Genomic DNA, 24,216 nt, shown 5'->3' with positions numbered 1-24,216 from the left:
CACTTTATACATCGAAATTCAATTCAACTATTCGAAATTTGCTATTCGAAACTGGTAAATACATACGAACCTCTATTTGCATAATAAGACAGCAAACTTTAGATTGCGCCTGCTAAGTGGCAAAGTACGCATTGTTAATTTTATAGGCCGATTCCAGTAACATGCAACTTCTGTCTCTAGATATGTATACATGTACGATCAACATAGTATTGATCTCATATAATTTGAGTCGCGCTTAAGATGAATGTGCACTGTTATATTTTGCGAAAAAGACTTGTACCAAGACAAAGAAATGTAAGCAAAGATTGCTGGAGAAATTAGGACGAATTACGATTATACCATTAAACGTAGATATATTTTTTAATACTTAGAAGTAAAACAATAAAATTGCTTCCAAAGTAAAAATATACATTTCGATTTTACGTTTCACCTTTGGTTGAATAATTTCATTATTCGTATAATAGTCCATTCATTTTATTATTTTAACCATCAACAAAGCCATTTCGGTTTTTGTGTACTACATATCCAATTTATTACGCTGATATAAATTATTTATAATGATTATGATACACTGATTTATGATTTATAATATTTAACTATCATATTCATAACGATTCGTAATAATAACGCTATATATATATAAAATAAAATTGTACGATGTACTTTTATATATATAAGTTTATATATATATATATATATATATATATATATATATATATAAAAGTAAATAGTACAATTTTATTTATAATAATTGATTCAGTACTCGAGAAACTTATCGAAAATGTAATTATTGATCTTTGTCGTAATTCTCTTTGTGAGAAATATTATCGAAATTGTAATTTGTAAAGGTTTATAGAGGTAATTGTTTACATTTCAGTTCGTAAAACGAAAACATCGAAAAAAAAAGGCAGATAAGTAGACTAAAAAGTAAAGAGGATAATTTCAAACAACAACGGATAAATAAGTAAGGTTGTTGAGGTAACAATGAGAAAGAGAATTCTTTATCCCAATAGAACTTGTATTTTATGTGAAACGTGGTCTTGTAGCTCTCACCGTCTAAATGAAGATGAAAGTAATCCTCTTAAAACTTCGTAACATTTCGAAACATGCCAATGGCGTATGTATTTGCAAAGTCGAGATAAAAATCGACTATAGAGAGATGAGTCTATTATAAAACCATTTATTAATAAGATGAGAAAGAAAACAAAGGGTAGCGTTTTAGATAGAAATTAGTAAATTAATGAAATTCCATGCCAACGTAATAATTTCCAGAGGAATAATGTCGATGAACGAAGCTCTTTCTCTCTCTCTCTTTCTCTCTCTCTCCCTTCCTCCCTCTCATTCTCTATCTTTTTCGCATTAAAAAAAAATTAATCCGATAATTACGCTCTGCATTCGCTTTTAAAGCGAAAGGGGAAATTTCTCTGAGCGTACGGTAAAATCATCACTTTGTAACGATGCCTGTAACCGTTGTTATGTCGTTAATATTACCTCGTAGTAACATGGTCGGCCTGGTTACGTCGCAAGTTCCTCGATGGTTTGCAAGTTTTCGTTGCAAATGTTTCATCGTCGATGGTATATTAACCTGTGCTAAGTTTAAGCCATTTGAATCCTCGATAGAGATGTTCAGGGCTTAGCGGCATAGTGATGGGCGTAACTTTAATAGCGCACAGATTTAACAGACTGCGGCTTGGTAGTAACTTTAGAACGACGTATCTCAATACTATACTAACATTTGTGGAAACCTCAAAAAGGGATCTCTGACTCTATTGCCACGGCGAATCGTGGAAATACTTTCGTTTCTATTTTCTCTTCATTTCTCACCCTCTTTTTCTCTTTTTTTTCTCTTTCTCTCTCTCTCTCTCTCTCTCTCTCTCTCTCTCTCTCTCCCTCTCTCCTTCCCAAAACTCAACAGATCCAATTCAATTAGTAGTAGAATGTTATTTTATTTGATCATCGTAAAAGTTTGGTTCATTTAAAAATAACATATATCTAACATAACCTAAAATATAGGAATAGCTATCTTAGTCTCTTACAATTAATCCCGTTGACTTACGAAGCTCGGGGATTACCTCAAACTTTTCGTTGCATTTAACGCTTACGAAGTCTGGCGAAATGTTCACTCTCATAACATCAACTTCTTCCGTTTGGAAGATCCAAAGGGTCATCCCTTCCTATCTTAGGATTACAAAGTTTCCGTTTATATTCGTACAATAAATACCATAAAACCTGAAGAAATAATCTTACGATAAGGACGTAACATTTTTCCGATAAGAATAATATGATTTTAACAAAGCTTATAAAATTGTATTATTATCGTAGCGATTTAAAATTTGATTAATTTATTTTATAAACCATCTCATAATACCAACACGAATAAATGATTCTCGGTGTATCGTACTTACATTAATTTATCTCGTGTTACATTTAAATACAGTAGAGATTATTAGAAACTTTTAAGTACAGCAACACGTACGAATTTTCCTACCTTCAACAGGATGGTTGACAAGAAACTTTGTAATCCTGAAGCAACACGTTTGGAAGTAAGTAGATATCTACACAAAAACAAATCTTAAATTACAAAGGGAAGCTTGAAACATTCTCGAAATTTTCTACGGCAATCCAACGAGATAATAATGTCATACAATCGACTTAAATACATATAGATAAATAATTTACAATTGTAACTCATCCATTTATTCTTATATTAAAAAGAAAAAATAAATAAAGAAATAAATAAATAATGAAAGATACTATTACACAACGATATCGATTTGCATGAAATCGAAGAGTCAGTAAACGTTTTAAATTGTAGAACGATCTTTATTATCTCATTCGTTGAAGGAGAAAAAGCTAAAGCACGAAACATTTTCGCAAGAAAGCATTTCCATTATCAAGACAACGTGTTTCCTCGCATTACATTAAGGTAGACGAGTATATTTCAGTAGAAGTGCATTAAAGCGCAATACGTACAAGTTCGTACCTTGCATTTGCATTTAGGGTGGAAAAACAAATGGTGACATATTCGGAGGTATCTTGTTTCACGTACTCAAGAATGTCGGTTCTCTTGTTTCAGGCTCTAGTGTACCGAGACGGAAACTTAGTTTCTGGATCCTTGGAAGCGTTAGTGCAGCACATGGTACCAACCGAAGAATATTATCCCGATCGTGCTTACCTCTTTGCCTTTTTGCTAAGTGCAAGGCTCTTCATCAAACCGCACGAGCTATTGGGTGAGGTTTGCGCCCTTTGCGAACATCAGCAAAATCTGAATGGAGAAGGCGGCAAGGTGAGTTCTCGTTTTCTCTATTATTCTTCTTCTTTCTTTTTTTTTCTCTTAGATATGCCTACCGCACCGCCAAGAACACGACTGGTACCGTGCGTTATCGTCTCGTCGCATCTCACCTCGACCTCTCCCCTCTTTTCTCATCGTTCATCTTACCTCTCCTACTCTTTTCGAAGATAACGAGTTTTTTTTGCTGCTTTACGAATCAATTTCTAGGTCGACATTGTCCTATCCAAGGAGACAAGGAAACAACACGATTATAAATATCACTTTATATGTGTTTGTAATTTGGTTATAACTTGTAATAAACATTATTTAAAGGTCATTTTAAATCGTTGTTCGTCGATATTATATACAAATGAAAAACGTTTCTCATCATATATATATATATATATATATATATATATATATATACATATACATACGGCAACGATTTAATAATATATATACAATACAAATTTGATTAAAAAGAATATCTAATGAAAGATATAACGAAAAAATATAAGAAATATCTACTAATAAATAGATATATCATTTTAGAAATTCTCTTAACGAACAAAGAAACGAGGAAATAAGGAAAATAAGAGATATATTAATAGTGATTGTAGTAATAGTAATAATAATAATAGTAATGTAGTAGATGGTAGGAGAAAATGCAAATTAATCAAAGTAACACGAGGATTTTGCAGGAACGACTACACCGTTTCGTGCCCCGACTGGTGCAGCTGTTGGCAGAATGGACGGAGACTTTCCCGTACGATTTTCGGGACGAAAGGGTGATGGGTCACGTCAGATCCATCACGCAGAAGGTCGCTGCGGTCGACGCGGCCGCGCGACAGGAAGTTTCGGCCTTGCTTCAAAACTTACTTCTCAGGCTCACAGCTCTCGAGAGGTACGAGGAGGGCCTAGCGAGATTGGCCACCGAGGCGGCGACTGAACAGCTCACGCAGGTTCGTAACTTTGAAACGATGAAGCGTCATCCTCCGACGACCGACCAACCTACCAACCACGATGGATCTCTGAATTTTAACGGCACGAATGCCCGCGTGTCGTCTAACATGTAACTTGCTAATTGAAGCGAGCTCACGACTCGTGTGGTAAACTCTCTTACTTCTCTCTCTCTCTCTCTCTCTCTCTCTATATATATATATATATATATATATATATATATATATATATATATCTTTATCATCTATAACATCGGATAAGCCATCGGAGAAGCGAAGGAACACTCGACTCCACGATCGAGTCTTTACCGAGGGATTTGCGAGTCGTTGCGGGAAAGTGGAAAATTTCTGGTCCAAAATTCATCGATCGAATTTCAGGTCGCGGCTTACGAAGATAAATCGAGGACATCGAGAGATTCGATGTAACCGAACGTTCGTTCCGTGTTAATATTCCATAGGCATTTTCGCTAATCCACCATTGGCTCTTCTATTCCTCTCACGCGTATGGATTTTATAGTCATATAATACTTGCTTCGCAATCATGTTTATAAGCACTCATCCCATGCTCATCGGTCACCTTTACGCCTCTCTCTCTCTCTCTCTCTCTCCCTCTCTCTCTCTCTCTCTCTCTCTCTCTCTCTCACTCTCTCTCTCTCTCTCGTGCACGCGAGTTCTCTTGGTCACTATCCTGTAGATGCGTGCACTTTGCGCAGTTAGTGTAACAGCGTTACTCCGCTAGTTTCCCTAGTACGAGAGACAGTAACTATTCCGTTAATTTGATTACCGTACACCTATCTGCCACCGCGTGTAACACCTGCTAATGGCTAATTTGCAACTGCATTAGTTAGTTAAATATGCCGACGCACGGGTCAAGCTCGCGTCCTCGCTCGGTCCTTAATCAGGAGGAAATTGCGTGAGCACCGGTATTACACCCTGCTGATATCCGTGGGTACTGTCCAGAGAAATTGCCAATGCGTAACTTATGTTCTTGAACGTTCCCAAACTTCGTTAACAGCTACAGCATTAGAGAATTTTCGACATTAGCTAACTCGATAGTGATTACGAAAATATTACGTTCGGATATGTAAATGTTATGCAATTCGTTCGGAGCCAACACGAAGGATTTCATTATGTTGGAAGCGAAAAGTTCTTTTTCCGAGAACGATAGAAATTAGTTAACAAACGTTTCTAGAAGCCAATAACAGCAAGGAATTCTTTCAAAAAAACGTAAAAACTACAATGGAATCTTTTCTCATGAAGCTAGTAAGAAAACACAACGTATGTATCAATAATTTATCAAAACTTTGAACGTTTCTTAGATATAAATATGGAAAGAAAAGAAAATGAAAAAAAGAAGAAAACATATAGAAGAGAAAAAAAAGAAGTATACTTAGGCAGTTTCTCTTTCAAAAATTATTATTAAGGTATATAAAATATATGAGAAAATTTTATTGATAGAAACAAAATACGTGTGTCCATTACATTCATAAAAAATATGAGTTATAACTTTACAAATTCTCAGTTTATGAAAGAGGAATATGAACGAATTAATTCGAAAAGATGGAAACTAGCTTTATCTCAAACTTTACGTTAGTCGCACGAAGCAGATCTCTCGTTTACAGGCGAACTCGTCGACAAATCGTGCCACTTTTGCATAGTGGAGTAAGTTTCGAAAAGTACGACGAACTTTGAGTTTTAATAACCTGAAGCCTTTGCAAAAGAATTCACTGTCTTTCTCTTTCTCTTTCTCTTTCTCGACAAACCTGCTCTTTTTATACATCTTCCTTTTTTTATTTTATTTTATTTTATTTTTTTTTTTTTTTTTTTTTTTATTTTCATTTCTCAGTTTGCTCTTCGGCATCGAAGCTTTTTCCCTCCTTCTTTTCTAACCTTTCTCGTTCGGTACTACTAAGTAAGCGATTCAATGCACATACATACATACATACGAGCGGAACTAAGAAAAAACCGCACCAAAGGAAAGTTCGCTTTGGCCGCTTTCTACGGATTAAATCTGTTGACGTAACGACACGAGAAACGTTTTAAAGATCATTCGTCTGTTTTAAAAGACCATCCCTTTCGGGAAATACCACAAGAATTTTCATTAACATTATCGTCCTATTGACGTGATTGAAAGATCATAAAGAAATAAAAAAAAAAAAACCGTGTTTCCATGTAAATAAATAGATCAATTTTAACGAAGGAGGAAAGGAAAAAAAGAAAAAATTTGTTTCATAGTAATTTGAGATAATATGATTTTGGAAGATTACTTTTGCCTTTCTCGGTTTTTTTTCTTTCTTTTTTTTTTCTTTTTTTTTTTTTTAATATTCTGTCAGAAAATATTCCCATTAACAACAAAGAGATATTTGGAATATTTTACTATATAACTATCTAACTATAATTCTTTAATAAAATATCGAAAGTTCTTCGATACGTTGTACCTCGCAAAAGTATTGAATTAAAATGGATATGGACTTTCGAGGGATAAGAAAAACGCATTCGAACGTGACAAATCAGTTTCTTGCCCGGATGAATCCCATCAGCGCGTTAGTAAGTCCTCGCTAATCGTTACTAGCAAGAAACTTGTGCAAATTCTACTCACGGTACTGCAAGCGTACCGAACGAGCGCAACTTATCGGCGTATTCCACAACGTGCCCCTCTTCTACGTCTCACCCGCACAACCCTTCATCTAGAATCGCAGGTTGCATAACGTCGTAATACACTTCTTTGGTCACCATCGGATTATCTCGCGCTCGAAACTTACGCAGTTTCCAAGTTCGTATTCGGAAAGAGGTAAATGCGCTACGTTCACTCCTATGCCGATTAAATTTCGTTAACGATTTCGAGAACGGACTCACTGAATTTCTCTTCTCCCTTAGAAACCAACGATACGACACTTTTAATAGTTCACTTTCAAACAAAGTTTAATTAAAATTCTGCTTTCAGTATGATACTCGTACGTGAGAATAAGTACTTATGTACCTTACGTTTGAATAAGGAAATGGATAGAAAAAAAAAAAAGAAAAAAGAAAAAGAAAAGAAAATATCTAATGTTAGACGCGATCTTCCATCAACGTTACTCTTTATTTCACATCGTTAATATTTGAAAATGATTGCAAAATCTCATGCGTTTCGAAATAACAAATCTTCGTGATTTTACGATATCCTTTATCGCCATATAATAAGAAGAGAATCTCACGTTTTCACGGGTTCCCGTTGAAATACGTAAAAGGGGAAAATGATCGCGATCCGCCATACGGAAATTTCTCTTTGCTTTAACATAATATAAGGATTTGATGTATTTCGACGCATAATAATTCGACCGAATAAAAGAGACTTTGAGGTTCCATTTGCTTCTAAACCGATCACGCAGCTCAGCGATCTCATTCGTCGTCGCTTTGGACATTCCGCTTTGCCCAAGAAAAGTACGTACCTACATTTTGTTCGAACGTCTCTCTCTCTCTCTCTCTCTCCCTCTCTCTCTCTGCTTTTACCATTTCTATAAGGTGTTTCTATAAAATCATTCAGTTCGTTCACTTTAGCCTTAATAAAATTATTTTTATATTGAAAAACGAGAAATATTTCCTTTGAAAAAGAAAAAAGAAAAAAATTAAGTTAAATGTTCCTATTGACTATTCTATTTTTTTTTTTGTTTTATCTATAAAGAATAATTCAAATTGTCTCTAGCAAAGCGAGCTTAAATGTACACCCGGTATATATATATATATATATATATATATCTACGCATTTACATATGCATATATACTTATACACGTACATCTACATATTTATATTTAACATACGAAACATGAAAAAAAGAATGAGAGAGAAGGAAAAGAAGAAAAAAAGAAAGAGAGAAATAAAGAGAAAAAGAAAAGAGAAATGAAAAAAGGACAAAGAAAAAGAGAAATAAAGAAAGAGAAAAAGATTGCGCAATGTTGATACCCTTCAGACTCGTACGCAAGTTTCTTTGAAGATTGTGTCGCGCCATCAATATCGTTGGAAAATCAAATGAAACAGGACGACCGAAGGATCGAATAAAGGAAAATCTCGAAGAGATACGACGTCCTCTCTTTACCAGTCAAAGTGAGGAAAAGAGAAAGAGCTTTGAAGGTGATCGAACCTAAACGCACTTTGACGTCCGACAAACCGAACGATGCACGTTATTTTCCATTTCTTATCTTTTATCCCTTTAGTTCTTTCTTTTTTTTTTATCATTTTATTTCGTATTACGAAACAGGTCAGAATTTTCTTAAAAATTTCACGACGCCTTTCAACTCCTAAGATGAACCGGTGAAAATCGTTAAGCTTTTTAAAACAGGTTAAAATACTTGCTGGAAACAAAGATAGAAAAAGAAAAGGTCGTTCTTTTACGAACCAATTAGACGGACCAATAAAACCAGTAGGACCAATTAAAACGTTGCATTATCGATGCTCTTTCCTCGTCTTTCGATGTTACAGTGTAAATCGTAGAAGAGTAATTAAAAATAACTCGTCGAGCAATTACCTATAGGTACTCAACGAACGAATTCGTTGCTAATTACCATTTCTCTGCTTCAGAAAACAACTACCATTGATCATTTCCTAACAAGTCGATTGCTTAACGATGTAACTAACTAAATTGACAAAGATCTATTTTGTTATCTCTCTTTATCTCCTTTTTTTTTTGGATTGTCAACTTTGGTTGTCCAACTTGAAGAAAATCTAGGTCGGGCTTTCGTCGTTTCTCAGCTCTTCTTGGCTCTCTTTATCACGTGTCATTTCTTTTTATCTCGCATAGCCGGAAAAAATAGGTTAATAGCGACGCTATTTCACGTACACGCTTGACAACATTGCTCTCATCTACGCATAGAGCCACGCAAGGATGTCCGTTTCCGATCTCTATGTGTATATATGTTTGCAATGGTAACAAATAAGTGGTTTCTATCCTTCGGTCTACCAACGAGAAGAAAGCAAAACAAAATGTGGAATTTGGAACTAATCTGATTTTACTTTTACGTTATACAGTACAACAACCTCTTCTAATTCGGAACGAAAATAAATAATAAAGAACATAAAAACTAGAGACAGAAATGGAAATATAAATAATAGAGGAGACTATGGTAGTGGTCAAACCAATCATAAGACTTGTCTTGCTTATGGTTTTCTGCATTTCCTTCGTTCTCCTTTGCCAAAGCATGTCGAGTCTCTTTTTCCTCGTAAGATATATGATCATTCATGAAAGTACGATATATATATATATATATATATATATATATATATATATATGTTTCAAAGAGAGAAAGAAAGAGAGAGAAAAAAAGAGAAAGAGAGATAGAGAGAGAGAGAGAGAATAAATGTTAAGGGTATCTATTACTGCAATCAGATAATAACAAAAAGTCTGATTACTCTTATGCAACATTTGAATGAAATGGAACAGCAACTTTAATAATTATCGTATTACTACCAATTTGAATATCTTGCATGGACAATAATATATCTTTTTATAACATAATTTAATATATCAAAAACAATGTATACTGAATGATATAAAATTACAAAATCTGAATAAAGTATTGCGAGGCAACTTGATTATGGTTGATGAATCGGAAGTCAAAGAAATTCTTCATGTTATGTATTTTATTCCATTGATTTCAATTTTCCAATGATGTAAAAAAAACGTAGATATTTCGTGAAGGGAATAATAAAGAATCTACAAAAATAATTCAATAAACTGCTGAAAACTTATCGATACGAATACAATGGAACTAACATCGTGCGCGATATATTATGTCGTTCTAATTAATATCAACAAAAGCGTAATATTTTCGGTAGCGTAAACAACACAAACGATTCATTCTCCTTCTTGTTCATTGATTTGGAAAGAAAAAGAAATGATAACAGGCGTTCGATTGCCATGGGGAGGAATAATATGAAAACAGAGAAAAGTCTATGAGAAATGACAGAAGTTTTGTTCCTATCTCGAAAGCCGAGAGTACTTAAACTAAGGAGAGAAAGAGAGAGAGAGAGAGAGAGAGAGAGAGAGAGAGAGAGAGAGAGAGAGGAAAAGAGATATTCGAAAGAATTGCACAGAACAGTGGAAACGGTCAACGAAGAAGAGAATTGGTCAGACGAGTCTCAGGGAACCACAGGGAGGATATAAATTTTAGCAAGGTCGATTCGGCCAATAGTGAAAAAGGAGAGATAGAGAGAGAAAGGGAAAGAAAGAAAGAGAGAGAGAGAAAGAGAGAGGTGTCTCGAGTACCGAGCTCCCAATCTCGCGAAAATATACGACTGGAGCTATCTGTCGGCGTTTTTCTCTTTCGTTCCCAAGACCATAGCGGAGCGAGTGTCGGCGTAGCCCAGAGAAACGAACGAATCGGAAAAATCTTTATTAAAGAGGCACTACTCTCTTTTCCATCTCTCTCTCTCTCTCTCTCTCTCTCTCTCTCTCTCTCTCTCTCTCTCTCTTTTTCTCTCTCAAAGAAGAAATATTTTCTATTTACACTTCTCGAACGTTATCGTATCTCTTTTGCCATAAGGAGTTACCAGTGCCCACATCGAATTACGAGATTGTAGTATAAAACTTCAGTGAAATCGCTGCCATATTTGTTTCCGTACCATGTCCAACCAGCCGTAACCTTTTGGAGACCACGATCGTCCGAGAGATAAGAAGTTGGTCTTGGCTCGAATGTTCGCGCTCGACAAAGCGCGAGACGCGAAATTGAAAGAGAACAGACACGGGCGACGAGCGTCGCGACAATACTCTCTCTTCTTCTCGCGTTCTCCTTCAAGAAGACGCCAATCCAGGCCATCTACTACTTTTCTTTTTCTTTCTCTTCTTTTTCTTTTTCTTTTCCTTTCTATTTCTTTTCCTTTTCCATCTCGTATACGTCAAGCCCCCTATCCTTTTTTACGTTTTCATTCTTTTCACTTCGTATCTATACGAAAAAGAATCTTCCATACTCTCTCACAAAGCATTTCTGTCACTTGGTCTTTCAGGTGGACATCACCGAGCTTTGCCCCTCTGCTACAGTACTGGCACAACAATTGACCCACGTGGAACTCGAGAGGCTCTCTTACATCGGCCCCGAGGAATTTGTCCAAGCATTCGCTAAGGTAACATTCATGACACAAAAATGCCTTTTCTTTTCATTCCAAACAGAGACTTCTATAGGAAGAAAAAGCATAGAAAAATAAATAAAGAAAGAAAATAAAATGTTGTTAATATCGAGATGTCGTCGAATCGTCTTTTCCAGGAATCTCCTCACTTGGAAACATCTTTCAAGGACATGAAAAAGACTCGGAATCTTGAGTCTTATGTCCAGTGGTTCAATCGATTGAGTTATTTCGTAGCGACCGAAGTATGCAAGGTAATAAATCAAAAACTTTGTTCTATATCTTTTAACATTCTCGAAACTAACTTCATATTTTTTTCTTTTTCTCTTTTTTTTTTTTTTTTTTTTTTTCTTTTTATCGTAGCACGCAAAGAAGAAACAACGCGTGCGCGTCGTAGAATATTGGATAGAGACCGCTCGAGAATGCTTTAATATCGGCAACTTCAACTCACTGATGGCGATCATTGCCGGTCTGAATATGTCTCCAATATCGCGGCTGAAAAAAACGGTAAGTAGAAGCTCGAAAAGAGCATTAATTGCGGAACCGAAAAATCGGCTATTTGTCGATTGAGTTTTGAGCATATAAGGGATGAAATAGGTAGGAGGAGAGAATAATCGATGTAGCTATGTCGTAATTGCTGAAACGGAAATCGTCGCTCGTTACACTCGTTTACACGCAGTGTAGTCGCGTCAAGAGAAACTCGTGCCTGCGTGAAAGAGGAATGGAAGCGTATACTAGGCTGGAAGAGAGGGGTAACCGGAAGCAATAAGCGGCCTGTAATCCTCGTAAATCGAGCGTGGCGCCGCGGCGCCGTTCCCGCGACGCCATACCCGCGTTACTGGTGACAAACCAGCGAGAATCGAATTTCCGCATCGTTTCTCTCTGTTCGAAACGGACGGGTGACTGAAAGAACAAATGAACGAACTATATAAACTAGAAAAAGAAAAGAAAAAAGATTTGAAGGAGATGAAAAGAAAAAAAAAATAAAGAGAAGAAAAAGAAGAGATACGAAAGTAGAGAGAGAAAGGAATGTTACAAGAAAGAGAGTGAATTTTTCAAACTAACTTAATTGAATTTCTCCGAAGGGATTTCTCAACATTGAAAAGAGTGTATAACATAAACTACTTGACAACCATATTGCTAGTTGCAAAGAGAATTTGAAAAAAAAGGAAATGATAATAATAGAAGTAATACTAAGAGAAATATAAGCCATGATATGAATTAATCGAAAAGTTTAACACCGACCCAATCGTTTGATCATTCTACGTTATCGTCCCTCTTTTTCTCTCTTCTTTTCTTTTTCTTTATTTTTATACAAGCTGATTAACTTGAAATATGGAATGTTACATATATACGTGTACAAATTCTGACAAGAATTATTTATAGATCTTGATATTTAATACGTCCTTAGAAATAAAAGTTCCATCATAGATAAGATAAAAATAAAATTACTCGTATTCGCAAAGATTGATGTCAATAACGTATTCAAATTTATCAGTAATATAAGACATTTAAAGTAGATCTTATATACATAGATATATACATACATACATTCCTAGTCGCGATGTGACATACATGAAATGACCGACTTGCCAGAGGCTACGCCCTTGTACGAAGCTTGAAAAGAACGAAAATGACGTTCTGATTGCAATGTCTGACTATGCGCTTCTCTTGCTTCTTTAATATCGCGACGCTATTCCTCTCTTTTGTACAATGATTTTTTTCCTCTTTTTTTTTTCGCATCTCCGCTTTTCCAAACATCCTCACGAGAGTTATACAGGCGAAAGCACGTATGATTATCGTGAGGTTCTTTGACGAACTGAAAAATCTCATTTAATAAAAACTACTGCGCAAAATTTCTTACGTGATTAACTGAAATATCGAAGAAATATATATGTATATATTTAAGAGAATGTTTAATATAGAACCCGTAAACAAACAACTTGATTACATACGACATTGAAAACAAACAACATGATTACGAACAACATTGATACATCATTCATTATTATGTTCATGACTATCGATAAAAACTTTCTAATTTAACCCTTACGATAGACAACACATTTATACATGTAACGAAAAGTATTCGTAACTATTGATAAAAGAACTTACTCAAAAGATATTTTAATCGAACGAGAAAAAGAAAGAAATTCTACAAGAACGAAATGAATCGTTTTGATCGCTCGTTGTTAATTTCTGTCACATTGGACCAAACTGACATAAATCTTCCATTCTCTTATGATTCTCATTCGTCGAAAGAGGATGGTCAAGCGCTATTCAAGGTTCATTTGGTCACGCTGACTGATTTATGTAGGGTACGCAGGAAATAATTACAGCCTTCTCTCATCCTTTCATCCCTGGACCAATAACCATACAAAGTATGAGATACCAACTTCGTAATTTTCATTAATGAAAATTTATTGCTCGTATTTGTTAACTACGCTCAGTTTTTTTCTCGCGCAGAAGGCCAAAGAATCGATGAAAAAAATTTATGTGGACGCATTTTCGATTTGTATGAATCTTATGAGCTGACTCCTATGAATTTTGTGCGATTTCCTTGATTTTTTCCTTTTATACCCTTCCCCCTCTCTTTCTTTTTTTTTCCAATTCATTTTCAGAAGAACGAGAGAATTTACAACGCGCGTCGTTTAACCGCGCAATTAGCGCGATTTTCATTACGACGCGAAATATCGCCGTGTGAATTCTCGTTTATATTTTTTTGTTTATCTCCTCTTTCTCTCTCTCTCTCCCTCTCTCTCTCTCTCTCTCTCTCTCTCTCTCTCTCTCATATTTTTCTTTTCTACCACGGAAAATCGTACGAACACCACCGAAGCGTTTTACTTCGACGAGAATGTGTTGATATAGTCGAAATTTTAATCGCCCGAATAATTACGATGAAGTATTAAAAAAAAAGCCTCGCGAGGTTAGATTTGAACGAGACGGTCGTGTGTGTATATGATAAATGCGTTTACATATATATATATATATATATATATATATGTGCATGTATGTGTGTATATGCATGTATGTATGTATGTATGTATGTACGACATATCATATAGCAAGATGAAACGGAAATCGAAACCTCTCTTTCGTTTCATGCAATATTCCTTTTGCGCCTGATGTTCCGTTCAGAGAGCATCGGAAAGTTTCGACCTTTCCGAGAGCATAAAAGGATACATAGCACTCAAAAATAATTCATTTACTGCACGAGGATAATTTAAAAATGGCGTCTTTCTCTTCGTCTTCTTTTTTTTCGAGAAAAAGAACGATACTCAAATCATTATCGTATCTCTTTCTCTTTCTATCTCCATCTCGAATTATTATCATCAAAAAACGTAATTATCTTCGACTGCAATGATTCTTATCCTCACCAGCATAGAAAGAGAAAGAGAGAGAGAGGGAGAGAGAGAGAGAGAGAGAGAGAGAGAGAGAAAGAAAAGGGAGGTTGAAAATGACCGAAAGAAAAATTCTGTCGCGCGGGAATGTTCAAAGGACACGATGTGAACAAAATTTAAATTGAGTTTCAAAGAAGAAAAAGTCACCAAACGAAGAAGAGTAGTCTCCGTGCTTTCAAGTTCATGATACTTATCTTTTCGCTTCATTTTTCCTCTGATAATATCTTTCAAAAGTGAAATGAGCTTTAAGAGTAGAGTAATACGAAACAACATTCGAATCAAATTACGAAAAGTCTGGTTCATCTATTTATCTATAATGAACTGTTCCTCGGTAAAAGGAATTTACAATTGATATGTGTGTAAGTGTTTTGCTTATCTGTTTATCTTATCGAAGATTTTCTTTACGTTCTCTTTGAGCACTGTTTTTTTATCATCTGCTACGTATATATATATATATATACATATGTACGTAACTACATGTAATACGTACGCCATGCTTTTCTCCCTCAGCATCTAGTTTCAATTTACTGCTTCTGCAGACTCGACGATTTTTCTTGCTTTTTTCCTTTCTTCCCGCGTAACAAGGAAAGCATTTCCTTGAGAATTCGAATCGAGTCGCGCCAAGAGAAATGGCTCCCACGGCGAACGCCGAAAGGATTCTCTCGTTTTCAAGTATGGAAAGGAATTAGTTACTAGATCGAATTTCAAATTCTATCCTGTTTCTTTTTTTTTTGGTCTTTTTTTTCTTTTCTGTTCTTTATATTCCGACTTCCTCGTTAAGCCGATTCGTGGTGTATTGAGAAATAGGAGTAGCGTTAAATGTGTTTCCGGAATAAATAAGAGTAAGTTATCATTGTCAATAAAAGAACTAAGGACGTCGATAAAGAGAAAAATAAGTAAGATATATCTATCGATCAATGATTGATTCGTATTTTCTAATCTTTCTCCTTTTCGAGAAGGAAATTCATTCGACGATGTTGGATACAAAAAAAAAAAAGGAAAAAAGAAAGAAAGAAGAAAAGAAAAACAAAATGAGAGAAAAAACGTCATTCAACGAGACAATGGCGCGTCTCGATCGAAGCATCCGTTTCAAGGAATGTTGCTTAATATCGTTGCCAACGTTCAGGTTGTATGTCGAAGGAAGACATCGATAACAACGACGGAAACGGCGCGTTCGTCCGAGCGTTAATTCTTGAATTAAAGCACGGAGATACGAGAGGACAAACGGAATTAATTCCAACGTCTACGTCCACGTCGACGACATTTTCGTCGTCCTCGAAGTTAATTTAATTACGTCGTCGCAGTTACCACGACTGGTAGAGAAGTACGGGGGTACACCACAGGAAACTCGCAGTGCGCGACGCGCTTGATTTCGGTCTGAAATTATTTCGAGTACGTCACTCTACTTCTGGACATAATACGCAGGAAAACGTGTCGTGTGACACTCACGAGTAACGTGTATCTCTGTCTCTCTCTTTCCCTCTCCCTCTCCCTCTTTCTCTTTCTTTTTCTCTCTCTATCTCTATTTCTATCTCCCCTTTTCTTTCCGTTTCGTTTTACTTTTCTTTATAACATCATAACCGAGCTTCGATGTTTCCACGAGACTTCTTCCACTTTCATTGTTTTTTTTTTCTTTCTTTCTTTCTTTCTCCTTCAACCTTTTCCTCACTTTGTTTAAACAGATCATTATGTGCTTCTAGTGCTTCGTAAAATATTGCCGCTTCGACCATATTCGTTTCAAGCTCGATAGCATACGTTGTTAGAAATTCTATTCGCGAGTTCGGCACGTTGCCAAGTTCAAAGGCTCTTGACCCTTCCAATCCGCCTTACAGAGACTGGATCTGAAAATGGAAGATAGATCGAGAGATGGGTAAGGCAAAACGAGAAGAACCACTAACCTAGGAGGGAATGATAAACCTCGATCCGAAGAGATTTCGGATACCTAACGATTCCGATCCTACTAACGTTAAGATGCATTCCATCTGGAAATGCTTTATTCTTGTATTGGACGAAAATATCGAATAAATTATAATATATTTGATTATTTGAAGATTGAAAATATCATTGCTCTATTATAACAATTGATTAAAAAGTATCATAAATATAAGTATTTGTTTTTTTATTTTATAGTGGTCAAAAGTACAATCGGCCAAGTTCTCGATCTTAGAACATCAAATGGATCCTAGTAGCAATTTCAGCAGCTATCGTAGCACCCTAAAGGCAGCAATGTGGCGTAGCGCCGGCGCTACGGACGAACGTCAACGAATCGTTGTTCCCTTCTTTAGCCTGCTAGTCAAGGATCTATACTTTCTCAACGAGGGCTGCAGCAACAAGTGAGTAGAACTTACATGCAACATATTCATATATATATATATATATATATATATATATATATATATATATATTCATTGGAATTTCGAGCGAAGGGCTGAAAATTTAATTAATAGAGCGTGACATAGGTAGGCAAACCGGTGGTCAATCCGTCATTCTATGTTGTCGCTAATTTACTAGTAATTGTCCTACGTAGTTATATACGTTATTATAACCAGAAGCATTCTCGACACTAGTGGAAGAGGAAGTGGACGAGTCTCTGACGTTTAATTGATGCCTACGAAACAGAGAGAAACAGAGAGAGAGAGAGAGAGAGAGAGAGAGAGAGAGAGGGAGGGAGAGAGAGAGAATATGTAGTTAACATCAACGTGACACAAAATAAAGCACGTAATACTCATATCATGTTTTTTATGCAGTTTTTCATGCTTTCCAACGGTAAATATATTTCACGGCTTATTCTTGAAAAATTTAAATAACATAAAAGTTTTTACGAATTTTAAATTATCATAAGTACCTTACACATATTTTTGCCTTATATATGTATATATATATATATACCAAAAGTAAATATTCCTGTGAAGTATAAACAAAAAAAAATCGATAAATTGATCTATCTCTTAATCTGAGAACGAATATAAGTTTTAACCAGATATTATATATTATATATCTATATATATCTAATCAAAAATTCTCGATTACTTCCGAAGAGAAGTTTTCCTTGTCGATTTTCACGAATTCCTTCTCACGCGGCATTTCTCGTGCCAGGATTATTAATCTTGGAGAAAGCGATATGTCGACGTATCGAGTCGACGTCTCTCGCAGAACTCATCCTTTTCGAGAATCTTATTTATTACATCTACGAACGTGACATTACGTCCGCGTGTACGTGTAAACTTATTAAACTTATAATGGCAAAAGTTGTGTCCTGGAAAGTCGGGCAAAAGGAAAGAAAAAAAATCAAAAAAATATGAAAGGCGTCGAGCAAAAAGAAAAACTCGAGAATACCGTTCTCTTTCTCTCTCTCTCTTTCTCTTTCTCTTTCTCTTTCTCTTTCTCTTTCTCTTTCTCTTTCTCTTTTTCTTTCCCTTTCTCTTTTTCTTTTTCTTTTACGCTCTCGAAAATATTCGAGAAACGGCGAGCGATTATTTTCATTTTAAAAAGTTTTAAGCGTACGATCGTTGCTCAAGGAAAACTATAAAAAAACCTTTTGAAAACAAATTAAGAACATTCCTCTTGTTAATCTTGTTTCAGACTACCAAACGGACACATTAATTTTGAGAAATTTTGGCAGCTAGCAAAACAGGTAACGGAATTCATCGCCTGGAAACAAGTAGCTTGTCCGTTTGAAAAGAATCCACGAGTTATAGCCTTTTTACAAGCGAGTCCTGTATTAACCGAAAATGGTAAGGACAAATAATTGGAGAGATGATCGTCTTATGTTTGTAACGATTACAATCAAATTTACGAGATCTATAACATTAAATTCTTTCTCTCTTTCCCTCTTTATAGCATTGGCTCTAGCATCGTTCGAGTGTGAACCACCCGATAACAATCCTGAGAAGGAACGTTACAAAGCTTTAAAGTAAGAAAGACTTACGAGATCGTTGTTTCTTAATACTTTGTAATATATTAAATAATATTTAACAATTAAAAATATCTTTTCGGAAATGATCATCTAAAAATATTACTATTATTAAAAATATCAACAGCGATATGTGTTCGCAGGTCTGAAATGAACACCCAGTGAAAACAAGATTCGCTGCAACATGTCGAACAGGAACGCTACTGATAAAGAATAGTATCAATTTATATGTATATATGTGTATACATTTATATATATATATATATATATATATATATATATATATGTATTTATGTATATATATATAAAGATGTGCATATATATATATATATATATATATATATATATAATAGTATATATATAAATATATATATATATATACACATATACAAACACATTTATAAATATTAATATATTCGTAACGATATCCAGTTAATCTCCTGCGAAAAGGAGACTGTGTTCTCGGTGCAAGAAGTAAAAAGAAAAAAAAAAGAAGGAAGAAGGAAAGAAAGCGAAAAGGCAAAAGAAGAGAAGAGAGAAAAATGAGAAGATAAACGACGGATTTAAAGTATTAAACGGAATAAGCTACATCAGATGTAGACTCGTCGTTCCGTGATTGCGCTCGCGATTAAAAATTGCCCTATAGTGAGATCTCGCGTTGTTAAAAATCGATTAAGCATCTGCTTGACCCGTATAGTCATCGGCAATGTTAAAATGAAGCTTGCCCGACCTCGATGCGATACAGATGAAAATGTAATCCTTCGGGTAATATTTCTGACGGCCGTGGTAGGCCATCGACAAGAGCATACGTATGAACGTATCGAGCAGTTCGCGATTAAAAAGCAAGGAAAAATAAGGTATGGCTCGATGAGCGCGCGATGTAGGCCAACGTTGGTCGGCAAAATCAATTCGCAAAATGATTTTTGACGATTGCAGATGACGATGCGGCTCGCGAGATCGAATAAACAGGCTGTTCTTTGAAATCGGATTTCGGAACTAGTCTGGTCTTTAATTTAAAAAAGATTAAAAGAGAGAGAGAGAGAGAGAGAGAGAGAGAGAGAGAGAGAAAGAAAGAGAGAGAAGATAAAAGAAAAAAAAGCAGAAAAAAAGGAAGAAAAGAGATTTCCCTTCTGTTCTTGAACGAAGGACGACGATCGGCTTCGAGCGAAACGAATCGATACTCGGATAAGTATTTATGTAATGTATATGTACGAACGGAATATTCGCTCGGACAATATCGCGCGTGAACAGTAAGTATAGTTCCTAAGTCCGAGGCACGTACCGGCTGTATCTCGAAAGTTCTTCGAATATCCTTTCCGTTTTTCAATCGTTATAGGAAAGAGAATGATGAAAGATCGACGTATCGTAATGAGAAGTATAATCGGAGCATTCTCGAGAGACGATCCGTGACATAGCCGATTCTTTTGTATATAGCCCTTTTGATATAACGCTAAACGGACTCCTAAGTGTCAGATGTAGGTTCGTTCCTGTAGTCTCTAAGTTCAAATATAGTATCATAGATATCCGATAAGAAAAAAAAGCCACTATGATCATCGTGCCCGTACTTAAAGTTATATAAGAGAAGAGAAGAAAATGGGGGCGGGAGAAAGAGAAAAAAAGAGAAAAAAAAGAGAGACGATGCGAAGGTCGAAAGAACTCGTACGTGGTAGGATTGATGGTATTTGCAAATTACTACAAACATGATCGACGTTCAATAAATGAATCGTTTAATATCGTTCTCCGACACGCTTAGCGTCTTGCAAAATTAATTCGAAAGTACATTTTTATGAGTAACGTATCGATCGGGAAAGGTGAAAAAGGTGTTATAACGATAGGAAGATTCGATCAAACGTTCGATCAAGTCAACGATATCGACTTTTGCGATCTTAAAACGGAGAAAGAAAGATAGATCACGATTTTGCTAATATCCGGCGTTGTTTTCCTTCTTTGCCTGCATGAACTCGAGAGCACGAAAGAAAAACCTTCTTAAAATATTTAGGGACCAAGAGTTCGCTTCTCCTGGGTATATAGCACAATTCAAATAAAAAGAAAAGAAAAATAAAAAGAAATGAAAAAAATAAACAAAGAAAAAGAGGACAAATATTGTGAAAACGATGGAAGGAAAGTAAAGGAAAAATTATTCAAATGAAGTCACGACGATCTAATAACGTTTTAACTGCCGTCACGAAATTGCCGAATTAAGAACAGATATTAAAAGGATGAAGATCTCGAAAAGTCCATTACGATTAATAGACGAATACGAACCGAGAGTCTATACAAAGATCGCGTAACAAAGAAAGTATAAATTAATCGATCGAATCGCCAAAATCCGTGAGTCATCGAACGCTATGGACACTTGCCATTCTTAAATTACTCAATAAATTATTATACATTTGATTTTATTTTCATCGAACGTATATATATATATATATATATATATATATATATATATATATATGTACTACGATTCACGCGTTGTTTCCATTACGTTCCTAACAAAATATTAATAAAAAATATGATCTTCATCCTACAAAATAGAAACGCATGAAAGTACATTACTACGAGATATAGCGATCTTTGTAATAAAACATAATTAAAAAGAAAAAAAAAAGAGAAAGAGGAAGAGGAAGAGGAAATAACCGTACATCGAGAAAAGCGAAATTCTTTAAAAAACGTTTATAAAGATATATCATTATAATATGATATCGCATAAAATAATGGAAACGATAAATATATTATGGCATTCATCATAACATAAATGACAGTAAATATACGATTATATACGTACGAGTTCTGTACGATAAGCAGTAACGATAACGAATTTTTCGAGGTAGATATCGTTTTTCGTTATTCTTCTCGTTGGATATTATCAATTTTATCATCGTCGTCTCGAAAACAATGCACTTTAACACAAAAACTGTGAAACGTAGATCTAACGAAAAAAAAAAAGAAAAAAAAAAAAAGAAAAAGAAAAAACAAACTGTTTTCTTTACTTCTTGATAAACTTTCGTACGATCTTTCAAAGAATCTCTTCATCCTATCCGGCAAAACAAAGTGTCCGAATGCTCGATAATGACTCAAGGAGTTTTTTTCTCATGTAGATAGGATATAACAATCATCGACAATTATACACATGCACATTTATCGTAAGTACATAAATATAAAATTACCACCGTACCATTTAAGCCGCTTAATCGTTGCATTGTCAAATATTCATATCGTTTCACCGTGATCATTTGATCATCCTCGCTCAACAATCCGTGTTCAAAAATCCATCCCGCCCTTCTATATCAAATAACAAATCGATGAGTTTCCATCCGTCTCGAATAATTTCTTACGGGCAGCACACGATCACTTCAATTTTTTATATGGCATGCGTTTTTCTACAAATCCGATATAAAAACGCGACGATAATCGCGATTGCCTTTCGATCGGCTAAGATTCAAATAACGATAATTACGACGATAAGAGATGTGAAAGCAAGTCGATCGATTCGTGATTGATATAAAAAGAAGCGTCATCTAAAATTCATTTCCGTAAGTGCTGCTCCGTTGTCCCTTTCTATTGAGATACACTACAAAGTTTATGGTTACACAATCTGTAAATAAAAGGAATGGCGTGTATATATACATACAATTATATAATATATGCGTATCTATTATGCGTTAATTTAGATTTTAAGTATTAGACCATAATCGAATTTAATGAAATCGATCAGGGCTGCCGTTGACGATGATAATATTTTTTCGTGAAATTTTTCTTCTTCGATCGTTGTCATATTTCTTTTCTTTTTTTTTTCGATCATCATTGGCAATTATCTATTCGACTTTTGTTCCCTTGATCAATCACGAACAGAAATACATATATTTCAATTTTCTTGATAATTGTGCAGAACGATAGATCGCTTATTTTTTTTGTTTTTTTTTTTTTTTTTTTTTTTTCCAATGCGACAGCCCTGAGGCCGAAGAAAGAGAAGGAGGCAGAGAAAAAAAATACGACTAGAAATGTTAACATGTGTCGAAAAACGTCGTAACGAACACGACAAATACTCGACGACAAGAAACGCCGATCGATCGATCTGAGATCACCTAACGCTATAATATAGCAAAAAACTAGATTCATCCTCGAAATCAATTTATAGAGAAAAATCTTGCTTATCGTCTAGTCACTAGATAGTTAGTCGAGCCCGAGCTTTTTACGCCGCGAAAGGAGCGACCAACTTTATTTACTTTTCTTTTTTTTTTTTTTATATATAATAAGTACCTTTATCTACTACATATATATATATATATATATATATATATATATATATATGTATATATATATATATATGTAGCCATGCTTTCATATCATTACATCTTGCGATGCGTTTTATACAAATTCATATACATATTATACGTCTTCGCATTGATTTTTGACGACGTTTCACAGAATTTTTCTTTCGACGGTATCTCATTGAATATCGTAAATTGTATGACATTTGAAACGTCATTTCATTTATCTATTAAATAAATATGTGAATATTTAAATCCTCCTTTGGCGAGCTTAATCGAGTCGGGAATTTTATGCCTAAATTAAGCGTACTCGAGAGTGAGAGTTAACGTTAATTTCCGCGCTAAACATATTTTCAATGAACATTCCCTTTATATAAGAAACTTTATAGACATACGACGCGACACTCGAGAGTATAATGCGTCAATACTTCGCCAAGTTTGCTTGTAAATGACTTTAACTTTTCATTCCTTTCTTCTATCTCTTGTTTTCAATTTTTTCTTTTCCTTTTCTTTTTTCTATATTTTCGCGCGATAATCTCTTTGCATGTATGATTAACGTGATCGTAAATAGGCCAAGAGAAATAAAGAATGAGTGTGTGCGCGTATATATGTATGTAAAAAAAAGAGAGAAAGAAAGAGAGGCAGAAAGAGAGAGAGAGAGAGAGAGAGAGAGAGAGAGAGGAAGAGAGAGAGAGAAACTCGACCCCATAATTTATGTAACTTTTCACGAGAATCTTCATTGAATCGTTTCAGCGCATATAAAATTTCTATTATGATTGAATTATTCGTTAAAATTATTATTCTCGATTGTAAGAAATGATCGAGATAATCTATAATGTAACGCGTTGAAAAATCGTTTTTTTTTTGTATTATCATAAAAATCGACCGTATTAAAATGTTAAATAACAATATTATCCCATCATAGAATGCATTTTTTTCCAGAATATCAAGATCCAATGATTTCTTCGATTCAAGCAAGCCATCCAAATGGATTGAGAATCGATGATCTGTTTTGTGTTATCGCAACAACATAGTTTAAATACTTTGTACATCGTTTCATCCGAAATCAGTTTCGTTTCATTGTACAAATGCGAGTTCTCCCCTTTTTTACTTTCGACGATGTCAAAAGAGATGCGTTGGGACTATTTGTACATACATAGGCTCAATCATGTAACAGCGATGAAACAGCAATTAAAATTATTGTAGAAACGATGATGTCTTACGAAATAAATTGCAAATCGATAAAGAAGTTAAATTGTAGTACTTCTTTCCTCTCCTCCAAGATAAAAAAAAAATTAACGT

The 24,216-nt window shown here is 35.0% G+C and overlaps 2 protein-coding genes across 17 annotated transcripts in view; one reads left to right on the top strand and one right to left on the bottom strand.

Annotated features, from left to right (window-relative positions):
* LOC124421923 overlaps nt 1-3,305 on the bottom strand; it is a 105,308-nt gene extending 102,003 nt beyond the window's left edge. For 5 of the 16 annotated variants that reach the window (XR_006941747.1, XR_006941742.1, XR_006941748.1 and 2 more), the window contains exons 1-2: nt 2,984-3,083; nt 2,489-2,555 (exon numbers count right to left, since the gene is read on the bottom strand). Coding sequence is in view for 2 of the 16 variants with exons in the window: in XM_046957635.1 (XP_046813591.1) it covers nt 1,976-2,002; nt 2,073-2,174; nt 2,489-2,555; nt 3,176-3,210 (231 nt within the window). In the remaining 14 variants the exon portion in view is untranslated. The other 11 variants (XR_006941752.1, XR_006941751.1, XR_006941745.1 and 8 more) reach the window with 10 other exon arrangements.
* The window catches only part of LOC124421915, a 330,571-nt gene extending 306,408 nt beyond the window's left edge, over nt 1-24,163 (top strand). The window contains exons 6-14 of the mRNA XM_046957619.1: nt 3,077-3,286; nt 3,973-4,233; nt 11,210-11,326; nt 11,467-11,580; nt 11,690-11,833; nt 16,858-17,060; nt 18,310-18,461; nt 18,568-18,640; nt 18,784-24,163. Of these exons, the coding sequence (XP_046813575.1) occupies nt 3,077-3,286; nt 3,973-4,233; nt 11,210-11,326; nt 11,467-11,580; nt 11,690-11,833; nt 16,858-17,060; nt 18,310-18,461; nt 18,568-18,640; nt 18,784-18,805 (1,296 nt within the window). The 3' untranslated portion in view covers nt 18,806-24,163. The remainder of the gene's footprint in view (nt 1-3,076; nt 3,287-3,972; nt 4,234-11,209; nt 11,327-11,466; nt 11,581-11,689; nt 11,834-16,857; nt 17,061-18,309; nt 18,462-18,567; nt 18,641-18,783) is intronic.
* Nucleotides 24,164-24,216: the final 53 nt, after the last annotated feature.

Source organism: Vespa crabro, chromosome 2 (genome assembly GCF_910589235.1).
Source record: "Vespa crabro chromosome 2, iyVesCrab1.2, whole genome shotgun sequence".
In the NCBI taxonomy this organism is placed as follows: Eukaryota; Metazoa; Arthropoda; class Insecta; order Hymenoptera; family Vespidae; genus Vespa; species Vespa crabro.
This window is presented reverse-complemented; position numbering and strand designations above follow the sequence as displayed.